This window comes from Mesoplodon densirostris, chromosome 3 (assembly GCF_025265405.1).
Source record: "Mesoplodon densirostris isolate mMesDen1 chromosome 3, mMesDen1 primary haplotype, whole genome shotgun sequence".
NCBI classification, from domain to species: domain Eukaryota; kingdom Metazoa; phylum Chordata; class Mammalia; order Artiodactyla; family Ziphiidae; genus Mesoplodon; species Mesoplodon densirostris.
This window is the reverse complement of record NC_082663.1, coordinates 68,783,710-68,811,248: the sequence shown is the minus strand read 5'-3', so window position 1 is coordinate 68,811,248 and position 27,539 is coordinate 68,783,710. Positions and strand designations below refer to the sequence as shown.

Sequence of the window (27,539 nt, the reverse complement as noted above, 5' to 3'; positions counted from 1 at the left end):
CACATATGGCTTTTCTAAATCTTTCTAGGGTACAAGGGTATAGAGGATACCCTCCCAGCTGGCTCCAAGGCTTCAGTGCCAAAAGAGAATAGCCAGTTCCCTCAGCTGGCACTAAGAGTTCATGGTAATCTGGTCCCTATCTACATCCTCAGACTTGGTTCCCAGCACCCCCTTCCCACTCTGTCCTCCAGACAAACTGTGCTATTTGTGTACTTGAACACACCATCATACCATGAACACTTCTCTTCAAAGTTGTGATTTATTCTGAATCCCTGCTTGGAAATACAATACCCTCTTCATCCTGTTTTTATTAATCCTAATTAAAACTTTCCTTCAAATCCAAGATCAAATTCTATTTCCCTTATGTGCTCTTTTTCAGACATTAATTAATTCTCAGTTTCCTCCCTGTAAGTATATAAAAGAGTAGCTTTTTATGTCTAACTTTACAAAATAAGGCAATGCATTCTTTAAGACATGAAGATTTAACTTCTTGTCAGGCTCTGACATATCTCACCTAAAACAAATTGTAGTAGATATGCTACAGGGAAAGACATATTAAGCATGTTCCAAAGTAACCAGTCATTGCCATTTCCTGACATTCATCTGGTAAGAAAATAAATAGCACAGTGACTTTTGTGCTATTTTCAAAGTTTAATGAAAATATTTTGCATGTTAGTCCAATATAAATAAAAAGTGAATTTTTGTTAAGACAAAAAGAGCTAAATATTTCATCAGATGAGAAAATGAATAAGTGACATACTCTTCCTTCCCTCCTTTCCCTCCTTCCTTCCTTCCTTCCTTCCTTCTTGCTTAAGAGTTTTAGTGTCAAATATTTGTGAGTCTATTATATTTTATAGTACACAGCTGTTTTTTAGAGATGATCAGATTCTGATTTTATCCTATTATTTGATATTATAAAATGATCAAATTATTCAGATTCTGTTTGAACACAGTCATGAATTGTCTCTACTCTCAAACTGTACCACTTGACCAGAAACCAAAAGGGATGTTTTTTTCAGAGAAAGTGGTCACCTGCCTAAAGAAGTTTAGACCAAACTTTGCCATAAACTTAGAATGAAAGGATGACCAAATCTGCTTCCAGGAGGAGATGCTGTTTATAAGAAAGAAGTTAAAGGAAAGGGCAAAATAGAGGTTTTCTAGTATTTTGTCCTTGTTTGATATTGAGGGGGTAGTTTAATGATCATATTGTTTAAAGCACTATGAAAACCCAGGACTTTAGAATAACTTTTGATACGTTGTAGTGTATCCGAAGGCACATTACACATCTGAAATAATTTTTTTCAGATTGTTTGCACCACTATTTTGTTATAAATGTTATCAAGAAACATTTTTTGGACACTAGTGGTTTTCCAGATAGAGTGTGGCATTTGTGGAGGTACAAAGAACAGTGCAGGACAGGTGCTGCATTTGTAAACTTCACAGATTGACTAGGTGAAAGGGTGAAAGGCACATAAACAGGCAGTCCCTAAGTAACACCATTTAGATATGTAAGAAGGAGTTGTGGGAATAAGAGCAGAGCAGGATTTCAATTGAGATAGATGATAGGAAGGGAAAGTGATGGGGAGAGTGCATGTCCTCCAATTACTTTACTAGCTCCCACAGAACCTAGCTTGGTGCTGAGCTTAGACGAAATGATGTGTAAATATCAGTGATTGATATTTGACTGAATTAGTCTTTAATTCTTTTTCATTCAAAATCCCATTTGTTGTCCTTGTTGTCCAAAATTAGCATGGAAATTAGTATAATTTGCTAAACGTTTTATATTTTGTATGATTTTGCATCAGGTATAATAATGAGATATAAAAGGTAAGTCCCTTTAGCCCTCCTAACTTTAGAAACCCTTGAACGAGATTAGGAAGTGATCATCATTTATATTTATTATACTTTGCATATAACAAGATTTAGCTATTAACTCCAATTTACTTCTCGTCACATTCATCAAAGGCGAACTATTTAGAAACTAAAACATCTCTGTCAGTTAGAATTTTAATGAATTAAGATGAAATGAGACAGTGTTAATTGGCAGTGGTTGCTGCTGAGGAGGTTTCTAGGTCTTGTGATACCAATTCATTTCTCTATCAGGGTTAATTTGTTTGATTTAATTCTAAGGATATGCTGAATATTTCCTCAAACTATTCATATTTATTTTCAGGATAGGAGAGTGGTTTAGTTCTGCTGGATTTGGATTCTCAATTCCATTTGAACTGGATTTAATTTGATTGCTAATAAATTGTCGATTGTAGGCACCATTTATATTATTGACTAGAGACATACACACACACAGCATTATTTAGACTTTGTTTTATTTGAAACGCCTAAAACCTTCTAATAACTGATCGTTTTTTCACCAATAATTCTCTTCTCTCTATTTTCCTCAGATATTAATGAATGTGAAGCTGAGCCTTGCAAAAATGGTGGAATATGCACAGACCTTGTTGCTAACTATTCCTGTGAGTGCCCAGGAGAATTCATGGGAAGAAATTGTCAATACAGTAAGTATTCATATATATATAAACCTTTATTTGCATAGCCTCCATTTATTATGGAATCTGGGCCAAAATCAATAATAATTTGTTTCCAGATTTCATAATGTATTGAAGTGGCACATTTCGTATTTGTTATCGTTAATGTTATTAATGTGCATCTATCCTCCAGGATGTGTCTCACTTGGAGCATGGTAGGCATAGGACTGGTTGCCTTGTGGTCTCAAAGGAGGTCAACAGTTCCTCAGAGACCCAAGTGCATCTCTCCCATTTATCACATTTTGGCTTTTGAGTTGTGCATATGACCTAATTTTCTCCCGGAGTGGTTACTCTGTTTTAAACAGTAAATTCAGCACATTCTAATCAGATAACCTTTGTCACAAATAAAAGGTAGAGATTAATGTGGGTTCATGTTGAACTGGCCAACACATCAGTAAGAGTTTTACATGCTATTTATTTGTCTTCTTGAAAGCCTAAGACAATAGGGTCTTGAGATGGTGGATCAAATTATAGGATAATAATTTGCCTGAAGTGTTTACAAACAAGCACAAAGCACCCCACCTTCTCCAAAACAAATAAAAAACCTAGGGAGAGGTAGTAACAGGATTATAGTCAGTGAGAGGAGACTGGAATTGGGCACAAGTTCATGCTAACAAGAACAGTAGTCATGTAGCTTAATAATTGTTGGGCACTTATAGAAACTTCATAGTGCTACTACTTTGATGTATATAATGCTATTAGAGCATCATAACATTATGCAAATTCAAAGGGCAAATGCAGATAAGAATTCAGACATAGAAATGAGACACATAGGCTATGTGGTTTGCCGGGTTCTCACAGTTAGTGACAGAACCAGGACTGGAAGGAATCTAGAATCAGGTCTTGTGATTCCCAATTCAGTGTATTTTCCTTTAAACCAAGAATGATATCTCTTTGGATAGAGCTGAACAAGATAAACTTGAAAGCACCCTCCACCTCCACTGTCTCTTACACACACACACACACACACACACACACACACACACACACACACTCACTCTTTAGCCAGAGTAACAATTTTATTTCTCACTTTCCCTCTCTTTCTTCCTCCTTGACAATGGTAATTTATAAAATAAAACAAGGAAAGTTATTGAAGAATTTATTTGGGTTATGTATATAAACAAAATGATGATCTGGAGATTCTCATTACCCTAGTCCTGAAAAACTTCATTAAAAGAATGAAATTGAAGGGTTTCCCTGGTGGCACAGTTGTTGAGAGTCCACCTGCCGATGCAGGGGACACGGGTTCGTGCCCCGGTCCAGGAAGATCCCACATGCCGCGGAGTGGCTGGGCCCGTGAGCCACGGCCGCTGAGCCTCTGCGTCCGGAGCCTGTGCTCCGCAACGGGAGAGGCCACAACAGTGAGAGGCCTACGTACTGCAAAAATAATAATAATAATAATAATAATAATAATAATAATGAAATTGTGAATATCAAAGAAATACCTTGGATGGGGGGAAATATTTCTAAGCTTAAAAATAATTGGAGAAGGACATGGAGCATGAGTTAATAAAGGAAGCTTCAGGCATGGATGAATGGAAGGAAAGGACAGTATGAGTAAGCAGGTTGATCATACAACTGGCTGACCAATAGCCACCCAGTCAACAAACCTAGCAACCTTCCTATAAAGCATTTAACTGACCACCCACTAAGTTAACTTAAATTCAGTTTCAACTGGTCCTTGGCCCACTCAGGCCCAGCTCTTGCATCTTTTTTCTTTTGGTTCATGGGACCTGAATATGGCTGCCTAGTCAGCCTTTGCCCCTTGTACTGACCAAGGAGCAACTAGACAGCCAGTTGGTTTCCTACCTATTGAAAATGGAAGGAGACCTTGATGTGAGCTAGAAATTGAAACCAATGACTAAAGCCTATTCATCCCTCCATCAGAGATTTTACTGAGGTCACCACATCCGAAAATACCCTTGAAAAGAAAGAAACCTGATAGGTTAGGAAGGATGTATTGAAATAGACTTTGAACTTAATGGCCATAAGTTTGTATCTAGTGGCTTTCCTATTGCGTTTAATGAAATTCTTTGTTTTTCTCTGACTTGGTTTTATATTTGTAAAATATTTATATGTAAATCCAGACTGCTCTCTGAACACGCATGTGATAGTGAGGTGCCTCCCTTAACCTATCATATGCTCTGACATTCTACTGTTCCCTCTGTTCATCTCTGTGCCCTGACAGATATTGGAACAGGTCACCTAAGGTACAATCTAAAATATGTTCCTCTTGGGGTATTTGTTTCTATTGCATTGATTTATAAGAGTATATAATAAATTCAGGATTCTGATTGTTCCCATTGTCTAGGTTTCTGAGGCTATGGTTTTGCTTTATTTTTTGTGGCTTTTTAGAATGTTTAGAAAATCCACAGTAAGAAAGTACATCTTGCCACAGTGATGATTTAGTGATATGCATTGAGAACGTAGAACATTCACTCACTACATGGCATATAGAAGCACCTGCAGGTTACAGGTAATGCTAGCTCCCAGCTGATTGAGTTTAGGATCTTAGGAGTTGACATTACATAGATTATAACCAATTTGCGTACTTCCACTCTGAAGTAAGATTGATGAACTTTCTTCAGGCTTCGTATGCTCTCCCACAGGGGTCCACTAGGTCAACTTACACCTGCAATAATGGGAGAGAAGCCATTTGTTTCAGCAGATATTTCATGTGAGAGAGGGAAAGAAGAATGTTGGAGACTAACTGCTGGGGGGTTAGAGGACACCCATACCGAAGTGTTGTTTTCCTTGTGTTCACATTCAAGCTGTCAGCCTAATTTGGGGCTGCTGCACTTATATTTGCCTCACTTGTACCATTTCTTTCTTATTTGTACTGATGGGTTAATTAAGTTTTAGTATATTTTGCAATGGGGTTATGCAAATGGATTTGAAATAAAAGAGGTAGACAGGGATCTGTTTCTCATTTTAGGCCATTTCTACATGCGGACATCTTGATAGTTTATCTGAGATCACTTATTTATTTCTCACTCATTTCAAATAATCAACAGACATATGAATGCTATGATCTGACCAACTACTACTACTAATGAGCCTTGAAAATATAAAAATGGTAATTTTGGAGGTTGCTTTTTTCAGGGTGCAGACAGACTGATCTTGATATCTGTCTACTTTATCATCAAAAGATTTGTTTTTCTCAGATCTTAACCTTTTCTCTGCATTTTTCTCATATTTACTGTACCTTCAATTTTAATCAATTTATTATTACTACCTTTATCAGTGTAATTAAATGAAATATTTTTAATATTAATGATATTCTACATTTTAAAAACCTAAGTATATTTATTCATTTTCAGTTAAACCATTAAAGGTAAGATGTTTATGCTGAGATGCTACTTTAATATTATTTTTTTAATTATGTGACTTCTTTATTTATAATGTATGTCTTTAATTAATATAGCTATTAAGTACTTTTACTTTGTAAGGAATAAATTTATATGTAACCCTATCTATTATAACACAATGCCTATGTGGTAATAATTATTACACATATCAATCACCTATTAAACATTTTCAGTAACAATATAATTATTTCAGATGTTAACAACAAATGTTTTAATACTTGGCAAAGGATCTGCCTGTAATTTTCACACTAATTATTTCCTAATGAATATTTACAGGTGAGTTAAGGCAATAATACATCTGATTTATATAATTTCAGTTTAGATTTCCATATAGGGTTCATACAACTTATCATTGACTCTGAGAAATCTCAGTTATTTTTTAGTTTTATTCTTCATTTTTCATTACAGGGGATTTAAGTTTGATTATTTTTTATTTTAATTGAAGTTACTTTTGATTGATACATGAAAATCGTTTAGATGTTTCCATAGTATCTATTACAGTGTTACAGATACTCTTCTAATTTAAGTTCTAATTTATATTCCTTTGTCACTTTTAAATGATATAAGTTCAAGTGTTCAGATAGCCATTTTCTTAAACAGCTTGAAAGGACAATGATGATTAACTGGAATGAGAAACCTATATATCAACCATTTAGTAAAATACCTAGGTCAATACATTTTGTAAAAAAGCAAATAATTGCATAAATAAATAAGTAGACACAAGGATTTTGAGTTTTCTAAAAAGTTAAATCTAGTTTAGTCCCCTTTTTCTTTTTTATAATTTTGTGAAATTTTAAATTTTTAAACAACTGCCTATCTTTAGTAACTGACTGTGTGTATTGAGAACAAAATATGTAGAAGTCAGCTTTAATGCCTTGCATACTATGTTTTACAAGTACATAAATTTAGGAAATCCAGTGGCATTAACATAATTTTTAATAAACAAATATTGTTAATTCAACCAAAACCATTATAGGAGATAGGAGTTGCTTTAGTTTTTGAAAAATATGACATCATAACATACTTCTGAACCACAAACACCTAAGTTCATTTCTTTATGTTTTCATGTTTACAATTACTGTAAGCTGTCACTGTTATTTGATCAAGTACTTTAGTGAATGATGAACAGGAACTAACAGTGGAAAAGTAATTTCAGTATTTTCTTACCTAATATAGATGGTCAGAGATGATAGTTTTTTCCTATCTAACACTAAATTCCTAGTCTGCTATATCCAGCTATGACATAGATCCAAAAGCAAAATATAAGAGATTCTGATTAAAATAAAGAGTTTTAAAAATAAAAGGTGTTTATGAGGAAGTAAAGATTAGAATTAAGACACATAAATTTAATGAGACAATTGTGTTAAGTCCAGTATTAAAACATACTGAATGTATATAATTATGTGTTCAATAAATAAACTAGCCACAGATATTTATTGAGTTTTTCTTAACTATGTACAGAATTTTCAGAACATGTATTAAGGAATTAATTCATTCACCAAATTGGATCCAACACTAGCCACCCCTTAGAGCTGGGGCAACAATGGCAGTTAAATTCAGTTCCTATTCTCATGGAGTATAGAGATTAGTGGGAGAGAAAAACAGGAATTACATAATGTCTAATTACAAAACATGATAAGTACCATGAATGAAAAGAAGAGAGAGCCATGACAGGGGTGCCTGTTCTGTTTTGGGGAGTTTAAGGAAGTAACATTTGAACTGAGGCCAGAAGCACATATAGTAGGTACCAAACAGAGGGCAGGCTATGGAGATGAAAATTTTACAAGAAGGACAATATGCTCAAGGATAAACAGACCCTTTGTCCTTAAGAATCTTAATATTAAGTGGATGAGCTCTGATTGCTGTATGATAATCATATGATGAGGTTTTTAGAATGATCACTTACATTTTAGGCTTTGACAATATGGGGTCAAGACTAGTTGATGGCAAGCATATTTATATATTAATAATCCATCTCATAAACTATCTTTTTATGTATCTACAAGGGATTTTTAAAACACCAAAATAGACTTTAACTTTTACAAGTGTAACAAGAAATCAAAACAACAAAGAAAAATAATCATTAATGCTAATTCTAGTTTTTTTCCAGATTAAAAATAACTGCGCTGTTTTAGAATTTTGAAATGGTGATTTGCAACAATTTTTGTCTTTGAATGCATTGCCTAATATCAATGTAAGATTACTTTCCTTGAATACATAGGATAGGAATTAATCCAGAACTCCAATAGGACAGGAGAAAGACAGCTTACCTCAGGCTGTCACCTTTTGTGAACATAAAAAAAAGAAAGAAATCGACTATGGGTTGATGAAAGTTTTATATTCAAGATTAATTGTATAATGTTAATCCAATATATACAATATTTAAAAACCTACCCATAAATATATAGAGATATAAGTGGAAATAACCATAACTATAAATACTTGAGTATAGATAATTATTTTAACTTAATTTCTCACATTCTTTTTAAAGACATGACAATAAGTACAAAAAACCCAGAATACTGTGCAAGAATATCAGTAGCCCTCAAGGAAAGAAGTGATTCCAACATTACTGCAGGAGGAAGTCTTTGCAACAATAAACACAAAAAATTGACTCAATGACAAAACCGGATTGGATTTTCTGTCTTACACGGAAGTTCCATCTTCAATCAGTTGCCTCTGGGTATATTTTTCCAAATGTTGCCCAACAGTTTTGTTCAGACATATCACACTTTGAAAGTTCACCTGCTCTATGTTAAGGTGATAATCTAAAAGGAAAGACAGAAAAAATATCTGCAGAATGCTCAAATAGACCCCCTAGGACATACTAAATACATCTAACAAATTGAATCAGATTCTTATTAACTGTATTTTGTATTTGATTACAAATAATTACTGAAACATTCAGTAAGACCTTCTTGTTTTTCAAATTATGTTAACATTCCCATTATGCACTAACCTGTATATGTTCAGGGATTAAAATTTAGTTTTGCATTTATTCTCCAGGCTAAAACTCATTTTAATATATCCTATCTCAGAAACCAAATAAGATAAAGTATGCAGAGATCAGGAGAATTTGGGAACAGTATAACTTGATTTCATCTTCATAACATTTAGAATAGTAGTGTATGATTGAGAAATGTTGTATTTTTCGCAGACTGTAAATATCAATCTTTTCAACCATCACCCCATCCTCACCCTTGACAAAAAATAAAGGTAGAACTCAAATAAAATATTACACTATAGAATACCAAAAATCTCTCTATAAGGAAACTGCTAGAAAATAAGTCATCCTAGGACTTGAAATTTGAAACATGGTTAAAATGTAATTTGTGGGCTAGTCATTATTCTTTACATGTGTTGCCATGGCATTTTTGGGTACTTAGGTGAAATTTTGGGTCTGAATATCAAAGTGAGGCTGAAATCGTGGTTTCATAATGGGGAAATTACAAGCACAAATCACTGTGATTTCTGCTTTTATCAGAGTCACTGAACAGCAGAGATAACTAATGCTTTTCTCAAAGAGGAGAAAGAAAAGAACATAGATGGTTTCTGATCTTTTACCAAATGTGCACAGTTTTCCAGGATTTCCTGAAATCCCAAGGGTTTCAAATAGTAGCAGTAAAATTTTGCTGGCACCCAAGGAGCTGAGTTGAGCGCACACCAATCCCAGCATGCCCCTGGCTGCAGTTGTCAGCTACATAAGTAGACTTGGAAGTGATAGCTTCCAGCAGCATGTAACACAAAGAGCCTCGTACATGTTTTGAGTTTCATCTTCAAAGCATTCTTCTTCACGTGAAGGAGAAGGGCCCAATAGATTTCTTTCCTGCATAGGCCTATTGAATTATAGGTGCAACTGGCACATCCTGGTAAGCTAGGACAGCTAGTTATTAAAATGCGGGTGATAACTCAGGGAAGCATAGGTAACAAAGACTCAGATTCAAGAACCAGATGAGAATGGTGAAGTGGTAAGATTGAATGTTAGTGCCAACGGAGATATTAAAAAGAACAAAGAATATAAGATTACCAAAGATAGAATTTAAGATAAAGAAGTTCTATCTGCAAAGGGACCAAAAATAAAAGTAATTAGAGAAATTGAGAATCAAGACTTAGAGAGGGCAAAGCAAATAGTGTTTCCAGAACAGGAGCTGGTCAAGGAAGTGGATACCTAAGAAAAGACTTTTTAATTTGGATCCTGAAATCATTATTAGTCCTTAAATAATTGTGGTGGGTGGTAAAGAGAATGCCAAATTGCAGCTCTCCCAGATCAATCAGGTGCTGAGGAAGAAATAATAGCCACAGACCGCTCCTCCCAGATTATAGTGCCCTGGACTTTGAGCATATCTTAAAACTCAAAGATCCATTAAGGTGGCCAAGGACCTAAAAATATATTTTTAGTGACCAGCTTTATCTGGTCACTAATACACATTCTTTTTAGAGCTCTAAAGGGAATGGACACATAAAGTATCCAACTTAAAAATAAATTGAGGGCTTCCCTGGTGGTGCAGTGGTTGAGAGTCCACCTGCCGATGCAGGGGACACGGGTTCGTGCTCCAGTCCGGGAAGATCCCACATGCCGCAGAGCGGCTGGGCCCGTGAGCCATGGCCGCTGAACCTGCGCGTCCGGAGCCTGTGCTCCGCAACGGGAGAGGCCACAACAGTGAGAGGCCCGCATACCGCAAAAAAATAAATAAATAAATTGAACTTGAGGAATATGGTTCTATAAAAAGAAGTAGAGTCAGAGCAAAGTCAGTAGATTCAATAATAAAATTCAAGGAAAACAGGAGCAGGGACAGAAAATAAACTATTCTGACAAGAAAAATGGACAGAACTCTAGTTATAATAAGGGAGCCTATAAATACTCAGCACTGCTATCCAACTACAAAACACTGAAGAATTGAAACCGCACCTCTTAGCTCCAAGAAATCCGAGGATATTTGTGGTGGTATGTTCAAAATAAAATTCACCTTATATTTTTTTGGTACACTCAGGCAGACGCACAACTTTTTGAGTATCCATAAAATGACTATTTCATTTATAAATGTTGTCTCATATCCACTCAGCAGTCACTTAATAATGCCTTTTCCTTTCCCATTAGAATTATTCCTGGATTCTACCACTGTTAATAGTTTTCAGTATAACAAAACATGAGCACTTTCCTACGGAGATTAATATAAAGGATGTTCTCAGTCCCACCCCCTTAAGTGCTTAATGCAGAGTTTTTGACCAAGGGTACAGGATCTTCGGGGGTGGATAGAATTCAGAGTGTCTGTGTTTTTTGATGAGAAAACAAAAATCATATGTTTATTTTTACTAATGGCTCCCTGAAACTTAGAATTTCTATCCATTACAAACGTAGGCAACAATGAATCATCGCATTAGCAATACCAATGACTTTGTCACTAATAGAAATCACAGATATTTTCATACCACATTATACTTGTACATAGCTGAAAATACCATTTACCATTTTCACTGTAAGAAATTATAGTAGTCCTGCCACCACCTCTGTTATTTAATGTGTTAATAGATGAGCACACGTATTATTGTATCACACATTTTAAAATATTTTGGTAATTACTTTGTACTTCTGTTTATTTCATTTTATGAACTAAAAAGCATTATGCTGAGAAGGGCCTCTAGGCTTTACAAAACTGATAGAAATATCCGTAGTGCAAAAAAAGGTTCAGAATCCTGAGTTATTGGCTTATTGGTTTCAAAAGATATTTTTTCCTCCTGGATAAAATGGATGAAGCTTTTGGAAATAAAAGCTATTAATGATCCATTTTCATTGAATGTCCATTTCTAGGCTTGCTTCTGAGTTTTGTTCTCTAGCTCCATGTATAAAAAATATAAGCAAAATAGCAGAAAATGATACTGTGAAGCCACATTTTTGTCACTGTGTTTACAGGTGTTTTAATAGCAGGGTTGAGTTTTTACTGAACCCATGGCTGCTTCTCACCAACAGTGCAGGTTTAGAAAGTGTGTAACCCTATAGAGAATTGATGTATTCTGAGTTAGATATGGATACTAACCCATATTTAAAAGATGAGAGAAAAGAGATAAACTAAATAATATCCCTTCCATCCAAGGGCTACAGTCTGAAGTTGAGCACATTCTGCCTTTTACCAGGACCTTTTTAATTTTCTCAAAACCAATTATAATCTGTGTAAAATTCTATAATCAGTTTAGTTATTTGGGTTGCCAGTGACATATACACAGTTGCTTTAAAAGAATTCAACTTGTATATGAGTTAACCAAAAATTGCTAGTGGTCCAGAATCACAGCATCAAGTACAAAGTAAATGTGGATTGCTCATCACATGAGAAAAAAAAAAAAAAAAAGCACCAATCTATTAAGTTATATTTTTAGTTGATGTTCACATCAGTTTTAAAGCATCAGGGTATTGTCACTAAATGCATAATTAAGTCTATTTTCGAATTTAGTTCTTATTTCATAGTTTACAGGTACCTAGAGTTATTTTAAGCAGTGTACACTTCCAAGACTCATGTGATTCTATCACTTACTTGGACTTCTTTCTTTATGGAGGATAAGTTTGCACAGATCTGTGAGGGCTGGACTGGAATAAAAAGGTGGAAATGACTGGACATCTAACAACCTAGATCTTTTGCAACAGGACTATGAAAATAGTATGACGCTAGATGCTGAGACAACTATCAAAATATATAACACAAGGTCACTGACATTAAGACATTTGAAATATTGCTCTGATGTACTTTTTCTGGCGTTTTTTATTTGATTATAGGAAAAATATACCCACTCAATTTATTTCATTAAGAGGGCTATTTTCAAGACTACATGTGAACCAAAACTATAAAGAAGGCTTATATACTACTTGGGCCTCTGTCTTGCTTTCTTGTTATGTCTTTATTCCTGTTTCTAGGTCACATAGATTCTCATAGAATTTTTGCTTTTCCCTGTTTTTAATTATCTTTCCTTCTTTGCATGAATAATGAATTTCAATTTATTGAATATTCCTCAATTACAACAGTATTTTTACCTGGGGTAGCTTCTTTTAATGAATAATAAATAGTGCTATGGATTGCACATGAAAAGGTTACTTATAATACAAAAATGCAATAAGCTTACAATTGTATCTGAGAAGGGAAAACAATTCATTTAGTGTCTCTTAACTCTTCTTCCTAGCTTTTTATACACATTTAACCTTTTGAGCAGTCAGGTGGATTTTATCATAGGAGCCTAAATGAGTTCATTCATTATGCAGAACACTACGAAAGTCCTCACAGAAGTATTAACTGTGTCCTGGTGTTTTGTCTAGTCATAAAAAGTAAAACATTTTTTTTTTATATTCTGGGGATAATGGCACTGTTGCCTGAAAATATTACACAGTAATATATAAAATTCTGTGCAATGAAATGGATAAGCCAATATAAAAGAAAAAAATTTTTTTCATTTTCCCAGTCTGATAATAAGCCCTCAGATTTTGGTTTCTAGTATGACCTGGAAGAGAGAATTTTGTAGTTCTGGTTTAACTGTATCAATTGTAGAATTACCTAATTGCCTAATACCAGTAATATGGGAATAAAGAATTGTCCAAAAAAATTAAAACATGCACCCCTAAAAGAAAAATAAACATTCATCATATACACTTCCTCATTTCCACAATTCTAAGATGTATGCCTTTATACTAACATCTCTGAATTTGGGATGCATCTTAAAATCATTGATATGTTAATGGTACTTAAGAAAATGGTACACAATAATGGGATCTTTGTCTCACTAAAGTCTATTAAATTAATAATAAAACAGAAATTCAAGTAACATGACCATTCCAAAAAATGTACTACCAGCAAGCATCTATATCTAAGCTAAGCTCTGCAAGTAATGATTTTTAAATCAATAAAAATATGGATTAATACTAAAGAAAATGATGCATAAATTCATGCTGTCCATTTGTATTTCCCATTGTATGAATACTTTACCATTATTTACGTCAGACCACATCTATAGAAGCCAGTGTATTTGCCCAGAGATTACCCTTCCCAAATACAGAGATATGTTCAGAATAATTCAAAACCAATAAGATCATTACACAACATTTCTCTCTCACACATGCACACACACACACACACACACACACACACACCTCTACCTTAATTAGAAAATAGATTATCTTTTTCTAGACACAATTATCTATCAGGTAGTTTCTAGTGAGTATCTCTGTGCACTTAGCAACGGGTGATAACATCTCTGATGGTCTAACTTGAAAAACTGTTTACATTTCACTTGTTTTGAATGACCCTTTAATTTTTTTTAGTATGTGTGCTGCCGAAGAGAGCACCCCTTTAATGTTTTTTAAAACATTTTGTTTTTCTGATTACAAAGTTACATATATGACTAAAAAAGAACACTTGGAAAACAAAATTAGCATTTTAATTTCTTTTCGTTCTGAAATAGAGTCCATTTAAATCCACCAGTTAGAGTATACTACCAAAGACTGCCCTTATAACATTTATTTATTGTTACTTTATTCTTTCTAGAGTGTGTCTAACATGTGTCTAGTTGGTCAAATCCCATTTCAGATCTAAAGTTTTCCAAGAGGAGACATTGTTTCTTCAATGTACTTCCTTTCCTAGTCTCTGTAACACCTCAATTCCCTGCATGGATAGATTAGACATTTGACAAACCCAGGCAGTTGAGTAGCTAAGATTTCTTGAGAGAGAAAAAAAAAAATGTTAGAGAGAGAGAGAGAGAGAAAGGAGAGATGCCTTCATCTATATTAACATAAAAATGGGAAGCAGATTATCACTTATTTAAACATAATGAACAGACCACTAGATACATATAATCCAAATTTAAACTGAATTTTAAAAAAGAAAAATATTGGAAAATTTTATGGGCTTGGTCTTACACTTTTTAACAGCATATAAGTAAAAAGGAATGACTGTTTTATATTCTAGTAGCAGCCTCTATACTCCCAAGAATATAATAGTACATACAGTTTTTGAAGTTCCAGGAGCTGGCAAGCCAAGTAAATGGTCTACAGGCTGTTTTTATTTCTGGTTGAAATGAATTTTTCTTTTAGTATTCTACTCTAACCAGAGAGTATTGATAGCAGTTAATACTGTAAAAATCATGTTTCAGTTAATAATTAGTGTTATTAAATAGCCATGCTTATGAGAAATGGGAGTTAAAACTGAATTTTAAAATGATTGTAAGGTATGTGGAGTAAATATAGTCAATAGATTTATTTTCTTCATATTTACTTTTTAATCTGTTGGCACAGGTAAAGAAACATGGATCTACAATAAAGTGAATATGGGAGAAAAGAGAAATATACTGGGGAAATCCAAGTTTATGTGCACATGAATGTTTAATTGGTGTCTGTTTATTTTTCTAATGATTATTGTGCACCTAAAATATAAAGCTATGAAAAACAAAAATTAACAGCTACTACAAAAGCAATTCTGGGTTAGAACACAAAGTTCTTGATAAAGTAATGATACAACTTTTGGAAATTATACACAAACTTTTGTATCCTAAATTAAACTAATGTTGTGATACTTACCCAGACGCTAATTCCTTGTTTGAAAATATTAACATTGAAAACAATTGCCTCCAAAATTTAGCCAGAGGCATTTCATTAACCAGAGAATAAAGCCTTATATCGTAATTGGCTTTCTTATAAGTGAACATTGAAAGCAGTTCGTATATTGTAGGGAGAAAATAAAGAGCGAGAGAGAGAAGAAAAATAAGGATGTAGAAAACCTTGAGGTAGGCAGTTCACTCTAGTCCCTTTTTATGGATCTCTAGCTATAAAATGATGCTAAGTTAGCATCATTAGCATTTAAATTAGCATCACTTGAACTTTAAAAGACTAGAGTATGAAATGTCATGCCTCTGCCTTGCTCAAAGAAGAGGTTCAACAAATATTTTTTAAATGTTTAATGAATAACAATCAATGTTGACCCTTCAGTCTACAAACCATGGCAGAAACAATGATGAAGAACACACAGTGAGCTAGGTTACTACTCTTTGTCTTTATAAACATGATAGCCAAGTGCCGTACTTGTCATTTCTCATCACTTCTCCACACTGCTTAAGACATAATGCAGCAAACAGAATGTCCCCAGCAAACAGATTGTATCACAGTGTTTATCATGACCCTTTGGTAATAGATTCACCTGGGGTCAAATCTTCCTTCTGTGACTTTACGGGAGTTATTTAACCTCTCCGAGTCTCAGTTGTCTTAATTAAAATTGGGAATGAAACTGCTATTCACGGGGTTATTTTGAGGCTGAAATGCCTGACATATTTTTCTCTGCAATAAATATGTTCAGGCTTCATTTTTATTCTTCAGGAATGTCAGTGAGAGAAAAGATCCATAACTTTGGAGGAAAGAAGTTTCTTCTGAAACTGTCTCTTCACTTTACTTTGTTTATTTGACATTTCAGAAAAAAAAAAAACCAGTATTCATGCATGGTTTTCATATACCTCAAAATCAGATCAAAAAAGAGTTGGCTAGGTGCTAAGGGCATTTCATGATTTTTCTTCAAATACATGCTCTTTATGTCTTTGGAAATCTGAAGCAATGAATATTAACATTCTTCTCACATTGATTGGAAAAATGAAGCAAAAGTGGTTATGCTGAAGATATGGGAAGCAGGTATTATTCAATTTGGGGAGAAAAGGTTTGTTACTTTACTCTCAGTTATGGACTTGAGGAAATGAGATTTCTTAGATTACTGCAAAATTGCCACCAGCTAAAACTTTATCTCCATCTAACCTAAAGATAGGATTACTCGGATATTAAATTGGGAAAAAAAAAAAAAACCTTGATTTTGAAGGCGCTTTTCAGAGTTGTAATCTGGTTTATCAAAGTGTTAATATGGGACTTTTTCCATAGGAGAGATCCTTATTTTTTACCACAATGAAGAAAAGTGCCTGCCAGTCACAGACCTATTTTAAAAAGAGATTATTTAATTGGTTATTTTTATTTCCAGTGAGTCTGGTGCTATACTGTGGGGAATCATTTCGTGTTCATTCATTATAAGAAGCTATAGTTTATATTTCCCCCAGGCAGAGATTTATCTGACAATTTGAATGCTTTGGGGACAGAATTATCTGATGATGAATATAATATTAAGGAGATGCCAAGTGACATGACATTTTGAATCATTTTCAGTAACTGTTCATGATTAATAATTGTGCTTATGTATGTATTTTTATTAAAGAATATTTTGTATGGGAAATGGGAATAGACGTTCTACTCTTCTTTTATTTTCTGAATAAGAAGTAAATGCATGTAAAACCTGGCTGAACTGGCAGTATATTTTTCAATCTTGGATTCTTCAGGTAGTCACAGTGGAAGTCAGTCTCTCCCACCATAACTTTTAACTCTAACTTTTGCTTTATAACAATAAAATAACAACCATAACAATTACAGCAGAAGAGCTACCATTCACTAAGGGCATATTGATTGCCATATGGTTTACTATGTGCTTACCATATATTGTTTCTAACCTATGACACAAACCTAAGGTGGGTGTTATTTTCCCAGTAATAAAGATGATTAACTCACAGTTTCCATACTTTGCTATATATTGGTATCACCCAGGTTTTTAAAAATACAGATACCTGGAACTGCATTTTTGTTCATGCCCTTAACCAAAATTGCAATGAAAACAGTCTTGATGAACTGATATAACAGAAAATTCTCTAAGACTCGATAAGTCACTTTATATACATCACAAATCACCAGTATATTACAGTTAGTTGTTACCTTATTTCCCAGATAAATTACTTACATTTGTAAACTGTATGATCCTATGAAATTGTGGAACTTTAATTCTATTAATATAAAATGAGTGTTTCTATTGTCTTTTTATCTTTGCAGTTTCGGTTTAGCTGAGCAGATAACTTTTGAAAGTACTGAGGTGCCAAGAATATATTGTCGTAAGCCCCAACCTGAGCAATTTATAGTTCACACAGTCATTTCTTTTTTCTATAGCTAAAGAGGTTTTGGGTAATTGAAAAAAATGTTCAACAAATGAAATATTAGTAATGCAGGTAAAATTTATATCCCTGGTTCTATTTATTTTTGTGTAATTTATCATTCCTGTATATTAATAATAGTATTCATATCTTGCAGTACCTTAATGACATCAAGGTACAAAATAACTGCTTTTAGTAATTTTTTGAAGCATGAGACTAAAGTGAAGGATTCCTAAGAAAAGTAAATCACTATTTTCCTCATTTGCACAGGAATTTTTAGAAATCATGATAATTCTTCCATCTCCATTTTGGGTTAATGACTGGGCTTTATTTTATGTTTGTGATTTATTGGCCTTTATCAGATTCCTGGTGAGCTGTCCAACATGAGTTAGATGAAAGCTTCTGGAGAAACTAGTCTTTTACATAACTCCCAAGTATGAGACACGTTAAGTTCTCTTTTAATTAAAAGCTTAAGAAAAAGCATGAAATTCTAGTTTTGACTATGTTTTTCAAAATGTAAAACTTCCTAATGGGCAGTCATAGGATTATTTGTAGTTTAAAACTTTATATTTGTCATCTAATTTTTTTAACATCTTTATTGTAGTATAATTTCTTTACAACAGTGTGTTAGTTTCTGCTGTATAACAAAATGAATCAGCTATACATATACATATATCCCCATATCTCCTCCCTTTTGCGTCTCCCTCCCACCCTCCCAATCCCACCACTACAGGTGGGCAAAAAGCACCTAGCTGATCCCCCTGTGCCATGTGGCTGCTTCCCACTAGCTATCTATTTTATATTTGGTGGTGTATATAGGTCCATGCCACTGTGTCACTTTGTCCCAGCTTACCCTTAGCCTTCCTGTGTCCTCAAGTCCATTCTCTATGTCTGCATCTTTATTCCTGCCCTGCCCCTACGTTCTTCAGAACCTTTTTTTTTTTTTTTTAGATTCCATATATATGTGTTAGCACACAGTATTTGTTTTTCTCTTTCTGACTTACTTCACTCTGTATGACAGACTCTAGGTCCATCCACCTCACCTCACTACAAATAACTCAATTTCGTTTCTTTTTATGGCTGAGTAATATTCCATTGTATATATGTGCCACATCTTCTTTATCCATTTGTCTGTCGACGGACACTTAGGTTACTTCCATATCCTGGGTATTGTAAATAGAGCTGCAATGAACATTGTGGTACATGACTCTTCTTGAATTATGGTTTTCTCAGGGTATATGCCCAGTAGTGGCATTGCTGTGTCATATGGTAGTTCTGTTTTTAGTTTTTTAAGGAACCTCTGTACTGTTTTCCATAGTGGCTGTATCCATTTATATTCCCACCAACAGTGCAAGAGGGTTTCCTTTTCTCCACACCTTCTCCAGCATTTATTGTTTCTAGATTTTTTTTTTTTTTTCTTTTTGCGGTATGTGGGCCTCTCACTGTTGTGGCCTCTCCCGTTGCGGAGCACAGGCTCCGGATGTGCAGGCCCAGCGGCCATGGCTCACGGGCCCAGCCGCTCCACGGCATATGGGATCCTCCCAGACCGGGGCACGAACCCGTATCCCCTGCATCGGCAGGCGGACTCTTAACCACTGCGCCACCAGGGAGGCCCTGTTTCTAGATTTTTTTTATCATAGCCATTCTGACCGCTGTGAGGTGATATCTCATTGTAGTTTTGATTTGCATTTCTCTAATGATTAGTGATGTTGAGCATCCTTTCATGTGTTTGTTGGCAATCTGTATATCTTCTTTGGAGAAATGTCTAATTAGATCTTCTTCCCATTTTGGATTGAGTTCTTTTTTTTTTTTAGATATTCAGCCGCATGAGCTGCTTGTATATTTTGGAGATTAATCCTTTGTCAGTTGCTTTGTTTGCAAATATTTTCTCCCATTCTGAGGGTTATCTTTTTGTCTTGTTTATGGTTTCCTTTGCTGTGCAAAAGCTTTTAAGTTTCATTAAGTCCCATTTGTTTATTTTTGTTTTTATTTCCATTTCTCAACGAGTTGGGTCAAAAAGAATCTTGCTGTGATTTATGTCAAAGGGTGTTCTTCTTATATTTTCCTCTAAGAGTTTTATAGTGTCTGGCCTTACATTTAGGTCTTTATTCCATTTTGAGTTTATTTTTGTGTATGGTGTTAGGGAGTGTTCTAATTTCATTCTTTTACATGTAGCTGTCCAGTTTTCCCAGCACCACTTATTGAAGAGGCTGTCTTTTCTCCATTGTATACTCTTGCCCCCTTTATCAAAGATAAGGTGACCATATGTGCATGGTTTTATCTCTGGGCTTCCTATCCTGTTCCATTGATCTATATTTCTGTTTTTGTGCCAGTACCATACTGTCTTGATTACTGTAGCTTTGTAGTATGGTCAGGGATGAAGTCAGTATGAAGTCAGGGAGCCAGATTCCTCCAGCTCCGTTTTTCATTCTCCAGATTGCTTTGGCTATACGGGGTCTTTTTTGTTTCCATACAAATAGTGAAATTTTTTGTTCTAGTTCTGTGAAAAATGCCATTGGTAGTTTGATAGGGATTTCATTGAAACTGTAGATTGTTTTGGGTAGTATTGTCATTTTCACAGTGCTGATTCTTCCAATCCAAGAACATGGTATATCTCTCAATCTGTTTGAATCATCTTTAATTTCTTTCATCAGTGTCTTATAGTTTTCTGCATACATATCTTTTGTCTCCTTAGGTAGGTTTATTCCTACGTATTTTATTCTTTTCATTGCAGTGATAAATGGGAGTGTTTCCTTAATTTCTCTTTCAGATTTTTCATCATTAGTGTATAGGAATGCAAGAGATTTCTGTGCATTAATTTTGTATCCTGCTACTTTACCAAATTCATTGATTAGCTCTAGTAGTTTTCTGGTAGCATTTTTAGGTTCTCTGTGTATACTATCATATCATGTGCAAACAGTGACAGTTTTATTTATTCTTTCTCAATTTGGATTACTTTTATTTCTTTTTCTTCTCTGATTGCTGTGACTAAAACTTCCACAACTATGTTGAATAATAGTGGTGAGAGTGGGCAACTTTGTCTTGTTCCTGATCTTAGTGGGAATGGTTTCAGTTTTTCACCATTAAGAATGATGTTGGCTGTTGGATTGTCATATGTGGCCTTTATTATGTCAAGGTAAGTTCCCTCTATGCCTACTTTCTGCAGTGTTTTTATCATAAATGGGTGTTGAATTTTGTCTAAAACTTTTTCTGCATCTATTGAGATGACCATGTTTTTTCTCCTTCAATTTGTTAATATGGTGTATCGCACTGATTGATTTGGGTATACTGAAGAATCCTTGCATTCCTCGGATAAGCCCCACTTGATTATGGTGTATTACCCTTTTAATGTGCTGCTGGATTCTGTTTGCTAGTATTTTGTTGAGGATTTTTGCATCTATGCTCATCAGTGATATTGGCCTATAGTTTTCTTTTTATGTGACATCTCGGTCTGGTTTTGCTATCAGGGTGATGGTGGCCTCTTAGAATGAGTTTGGAAGTGTTCCTCCCTCTGCTATATTTTGAAAGAGTTTGAGAAGGATAGTGTTAACTCTTCTCTAAATGTTTCATAGAATTCGCCTGTGAAGTTATCTGGTCCTGGGCTTTTGTTTGTTGGAAGATTTTTAATCACAGTTTCAATTTCAGTGCTTGTGATTTGTTTGTTTATATTTTCTATTTCTTCCTGGTTCAGTCTCAGAAGGTTGTGATTTGCTAAGAATTTATCCATTTCTTCCAGGTTGTCCATTTTATTGGCATATAGCAGCTTGTAGTAATCTCTCATGATCCTTTGTATTTCTGCAGTGTCAGTTGTTACTTCTCCTTTTTCATTTCTGATTCTATTGATTTGAGTCTTCTCCCTTTTTTCCTTGATTAGTCTGGCTAGTGGTGTATCAATTCTCTTTATCTTGTCGAATAACCAGCTTTTAGTTTTATTGATCTTTGCTATTGTTTCCTTCATTTCTTTTTCATTTATTTCTGATCTGATCATTATGATTTATTTCCTTCTGCTAACTTTGGGTTTTCTTGTTCTTCTTTCTCTAATTGCTTTAGGTATAAGTTCAGCTTGTTTATTTGAGATGTTTCTTGTTTATTGAGGTAGGATTGTATTGCTATAAACTTCCCTCTTAGAACTGCTTTTGCTGCATCCCACAGGTTCTGGGTCATCGTGTTTTCATTGTCATTTGTTTCTAGGTACTTTTTGATTTCCTCTTTGATTTCTTCAGTGATCTCTTGGTTATGTAGTAGTGTATTGTTTAGCCTCCATGTGTTTGTATTTTTTACAGATTTTTTCCTGTAATTGATATCTAATCTCAGAGTGTTGCAGTCGGAAAGATACTTGATACGATTTCAGTTTTCTTAAATTTATCAGTGCTTGATTTGTGGCCCAAGATATGGTCTATCCTGGAGAGTGTTCCACGAGCACTTGAGAATAAAGTGTATTCTGGTTTTTTTTGGATGGAATGTCCTATAAATATCAAGTAAGTCCATCTTGTTTAATGTGTCATTTAAAGCTTGTGTTTCCTTATTAATTTTCATTTTGGATGATCTGTCCATTGGTGAAAGTGGGGTGTTGAAGTCCCTGACTCTGATTATCTTACTGTCAATTTCCCCTTTTATGGCTGTTAACATTTGCCCTATGTATTGAGGTGCTCCTATGTTGGGTGCATAAATGTTTACAATTGTTATATCTTCTTCTTGGATTGATCCTTTGATCCTTATATAGTGCCCTTCTTTGTCTCTTGTAATAATCTTTTTTTTTTTTTTTTTTTTGCGGTACAGGGGCCTCTCACCGTTGTGGCCTCTCCCGTTGTGGAGCACAGGCTCCAGACACGCAGGCTCAGCAGCCATGGCTTACGGGCCCAGCCACTCCGTGGCATGTGGGATCTTCCCGGACCGGGGCACGAACCCGTGTCCCCTGCATTGGCAGGTGGACTCTCAACCACTGTGCCACCAGGGAAGCCCAATAATCTCTTTTTTAAAGTCTATTTTGTCTCATATGAGAATTGCTATTCCAGCTTTCTTTTGATTTCCATGTGTGTGGAATATCTTTTTCTATCCCCTCACTTTCAGTCTGTATGTGGCCCTAGGTCTGAGGTGGCTCTCTTGTAGACAGCATATATACGGGTCTTGTTTTTGTATCCATTCAGCCAGTCTGTGTGTTTTGGTTGGAGCATTTAATCCATTTACATTTAAGTTAGTTATAGATATGTATGTTCCTCTTACCAATTTCTTAATTTTCTTGGGTTTGTTATTGTAGGTCTTTTCCTTCCCTCGTGTTTCCTGCCTAGAGAAGTTCCTTTAGCATTTGTTGTAAAGCTGGTTTGGGGGTGCTGAATTGTCTTAACTTTTGCTTGTCTGTAAAGGTTTTAATTTCTCTGTCAAATCTGAATCAGATCCTTGCTGGGTAGAATAATCTTGGTTGTAGCTTTTTCCCTTTAATCCCTTTAAATATGTCTTGCCTTTCCCTTCTGGCTTGCAGAATTTCTGCTGAAAGATCAACTGTTAACCTTGTGGGGATTCCCTTGAATGTTATTTGTTTCTTTTCCCTTGCTGCTTTTAACATATTTTCTTTGTATTTAATTTTTGATAGTTTGATTAATATGTCTTGGCATGTTTCTCCTTGGGTTTATCCTGTATGGAACTCTGTGCTTTCTGGACTTGATTGACTATTACCTTTCCCATATTAGGGAAGTTTTCAACTTTAATCTTTTCAAATATTTTCTCAGTCCCTTTTTTTCTGTTCTTCTTCTGGGACCCCTATAATTTGAGTGTTGGTGTGTTTAATGGTGTCCCAGAAGTCTCTGAGACTGTCCTCAATTATTTTCATCCTTTTTTCTTTATTTTGCTCTGCAGCAGTTATTTCCACTATTTTATCTTCCAGGTCACTTATCCATTCTTCTGCCTCAGTTATTCTGCTATTGATTCCTTCTAGAAAAATTTTAGTTTCATTTCTTTTGTTGTTGATCATTGTTTGTTTAGTTCTTTAGCTCTTTAGTTCTTCTGGGTCCTTGTTAAATGCTTCTTGTATTTTCTCCATTCTAGTTCCAAGATTGTAGATCATCTTTAGTATCATTACTCTGGATTCTCTTTCAGGTAGACTGCCTATTTCCTCTTCATTTGTTTGGTCTGGTGGGTTTTTACCTTGGTCCTTCATCTGTTGTGTATTTCTCTGTCTTCTCATTTTGCTTAACGTACTGTCTTTGGGGTCTCCTTTTCACAGGCTGCAGGTTTGTAGTTCCTGTTGTTTTTCCTGTCTCCTCCAGTGTGTAGGGTTGGTTCAGTGGGTTGTGTAGGCTTTCTGGTGGATGGGATTGGTGTCTGTATTCTGGTGGATGAAGGTGGATCTTGTCCTTCTGGTGGGCAGGACCACGTCGGGTGGTGTGTTTTGGGGTGTCTGTGAACTTATTATGATTTTAGGCAGCCTGTCTGCTAATGGGTGGTGTTGTGTTCCTGTCATGCTAGTTGTTTGCCATGGAGTGTCCAGCACTGTAGCTTGCTGGTTATTGAGTGGAGCTGGGTCTTAACTTTGAGATGGACATCTCTGGGAGAGTTTTTTACCTTTTGATATTACATTGGGCTGGGAGATCTCTGGTGAACGAGTGTCCTGAACTCAACTCTCACATCTCAGAGACTCAAGCCTGACACCCAGCTGGAGCAACAAGACCCTTTCAGCCACTCAGCTCAGAAGGAAAAAAGGAAGGAAGGAAAGAAGGAAGGAAGGGAGGGAGGGAGGGAGGGAAAGAAAAAAATATTATTAAAATCAAAAATATAAAAACATAATAAAAAAGGAAAGAAAGAAAGAAGAAAACAACCAAACCAAAAACAAATCCACCAATGATAACATCTAAAAAAAAAAAAAAGCAACAAACAAACCAAAAAATGAACAGACAGAACTCTAGGACAAATGGTAAAAACAAAGCTGTAGGGGTAAGATGGCGGAAGAGTAAGACGCGGAGATCACCTTCCTCCCCACAGATACACCAGAAATACAGCTACACGTGGAACAACTCCTACAGAACACCTACTGAACGCTGGCAGAAGACTCCAGACCTCCCAAAAGGCAAGAAACTCCCCACATACCTGGGTAGGGCAAAGCAGAGAGATTCCCGCACAGAGGAGCGATGCCGAGCGGCACTCACCAGCCCGAGAGGCTTGTCTGCTCCCCCGCTGGGGCGGGCGGCGCTGGAGCTGAGGCTCGGGCTTCGGTCAGAGCGCAGGGAGAGGACTGGGGCTGGCGGCGAGAACTCAGCCTGAAGGGGGCTAATGTGCCACAGCTAGCCGGGAGGGAGTCCGGGAAAACTCTGGAGCTGCCGAAGAGTCAGGAGACTTTTTCTTCCCTCTTGGTTTCCTGGTGCGCGAGGAGAGGGGATTAAGAGTGCCGCGTAAAGGAGCTCCAGAGGCGGGCGCGAGTCGCGGCTGAGGGCGCGGAGCCCAGAGACGGGCGTGGGACGCTGGGGCTGCTGCTGCCGCCGCCAAGAAGCCTGTGTGCGAGCGCAGGTCACTGTCCACACCGCCCTTCCGGGAGCCTGTGCAGCCTGCCACTGCCGGGGTCCCGGGATCCAGGGGCGGCTTCCCTGGGAGAACGCACGGCGCGCCTCGGGCTGGTGCAACGTCACGCCGACCTCTGCCGCTGCAGGCTCGCCCCGCAATCCGTGCCCCTCCCTTCCGTCCGGCCTGAGTGAGCCAGAGTCCCCGAAGAGGCTGCTCCTTTAACCCTGTCCTGTCTGAGCAAAGAACAGACGCCCTCCGGCGACCTACACGCAGAGGCGGGGCCAAATCCAAAGCTGAGACCCAGGAGCTGTGAGAACAAAGAAGAGAAAGGGAAACCTCTCCCAGCAGCCTCAGAAGCAGCGGATTAAAGCTCCACAATCAACTTCATGTACCCTGCATCTGTGGAATACATGAATAGACAACAAATCATCCCAAATTGAGGAGCCAGGAGTCAGTGCTGTGCCTCTGAGGTGGGAGAGCGAACTTCAGGACACTGGTCCACAAGAGACCTCCCAGCTCCACATAATATCAAACGGCGAAAATCTTCCAGAGATCTCCATCTCAACACCAGCACCCAGCTTCACTCAACGACCAGCAAGCTACAGTGCTGGACACCCTATGCCAAACAACTAGCAAGACAGGAACACAACGCCACCCATTAGCAGAGAGGCTGCCTCAAATCATAAAAAGTCCGCAAACACCCCAAAACACACCACCAGACGTGGACCTGCCCACCAGAAAGACAAGATCCAGCCTCATCCACCAGAACACAGGCAGTAGTCCCCTCCACCAAGAAGTCTACACAACCCACTAAACCAACCTTAGCCACTGGGGACAGACAGCAAAAACAACAGGAACTACGAACCTGCAGCCTGCAAAAAGGAGACCCCAAACACAGTAACATAAGCAAAATGAGAAGACAGAAAAACACACAGCAGGAGAAGGAGCAAGATAAAAACCCACCAGACCTAACAAATGAAGAGGTAATAGGCAGTCTATCTGAAAAAGAATTCAGAATAATGATGGTAAAGATGATCCAAAATCTTGGAAATAGAATAGACAAAATGCAAGAAACAGTTAACAAGGACCTAGAAGACCTAAAGATGAATCAAGCATCGATTAAAAACACAATAAATGAAATAAAAAATACTCTAGATGGGATCAATAGCAGAATAACTGAGGCAGAAGAACGGATAAGTGAGGTGGAAGATAAAATAGTGGAAATAACTGCTGCACAGCAAAATAAAGAAAAAAGAATGAAAAGAACAGAGGACAGTCTCAGAGACCTCTGGGACAACATTAAACGCACCAACATTCGAATTATAGGGGTTCCAGAAGAAGAAGAGAAAAAGAAAGGGACTGAGAAAATATTTGAAGAGATTATAGTTGAAAACTTCCCTAATATGGGAAAGGAAATAGTTAATCAAGTCCAGGAGGCACAGAGAGTCCCATACAGAATAAATCCAAGGAGAAATACACCAAGACACATATTAATCAAACTGTCAAAAATTAAACACAAAGAAATCATATTAAAAGCAGCAAGGCAAAAACAACAAATGACACACAAGGGAATCCCCATCAGGATAACAGCTGATCTCTCAGCAGAAACTCTACAAGCCAGAAGGGAGTGGCAGGACATACTTAAAGTGATGAAGGAGAAAAACCTGCAACCAAGATTACTCTACCCAGCAAGGATCTCATTCAGATTTGATGGAGAAATTAAAACGTTTACAGACAAGCAAAAGCTGAGAGAGTTCAGCACCACCAAACCAGCTTTACAACAAATGCTAAAGGAACTTCTCTAGGCAAGAAACACAACAGAAGGAAAAGAACTACAATAACGAACCCAAAACAATTAAGAAAATGGGAATAGGAACATACATATCAATAATTACCTTAAATGTAAATGGACTAAATGCTCCCACCAAAAGACACAGACTGGCTGAATGGATACAAAAACAAGACCCATATATATGCTGTCTACAAGAGACCCACTTCAGACCTAGAGACACATACAGACTGAAAGTAAGGGGATGGAAAAAGATATTCCATGCAAATGGAAACCAAAAGAAAGCTGGAGTAGCAATTCTCATATCAGACAAAATAGACTTTAAAATAAAGACTACTAGAAGAGACAAAGAAGGACACTACATAATGATCA

At 36.3% G+C, this 27,539-nt stretch overlaps 1 protein-coding gene across 2 annotated transcripts in view; it reads left to right on the top strand.

Moving 5' to 3' along the window:
* Window positions 1-27,539, top strand: part of EDIL3 (EGF like repeats and discoidin domains 3) — a 443,986-nt gene that overhangs the window by 234,740 nt on the left and 181,707 nt on the right. For both annotated transcript variants that reach the window (XM_060093127.1, XM_060093128.1), the window contains one exon: window positions 2,400-2,513. In XM_060093127.1, the coding sequence (XP_059949110.1) occupies window positions 2,400-2,513 (114 nt within the window). The remainder of the gene's footprint in view (window positions 1-2,399; window positions 2,514-27,539) is intronic.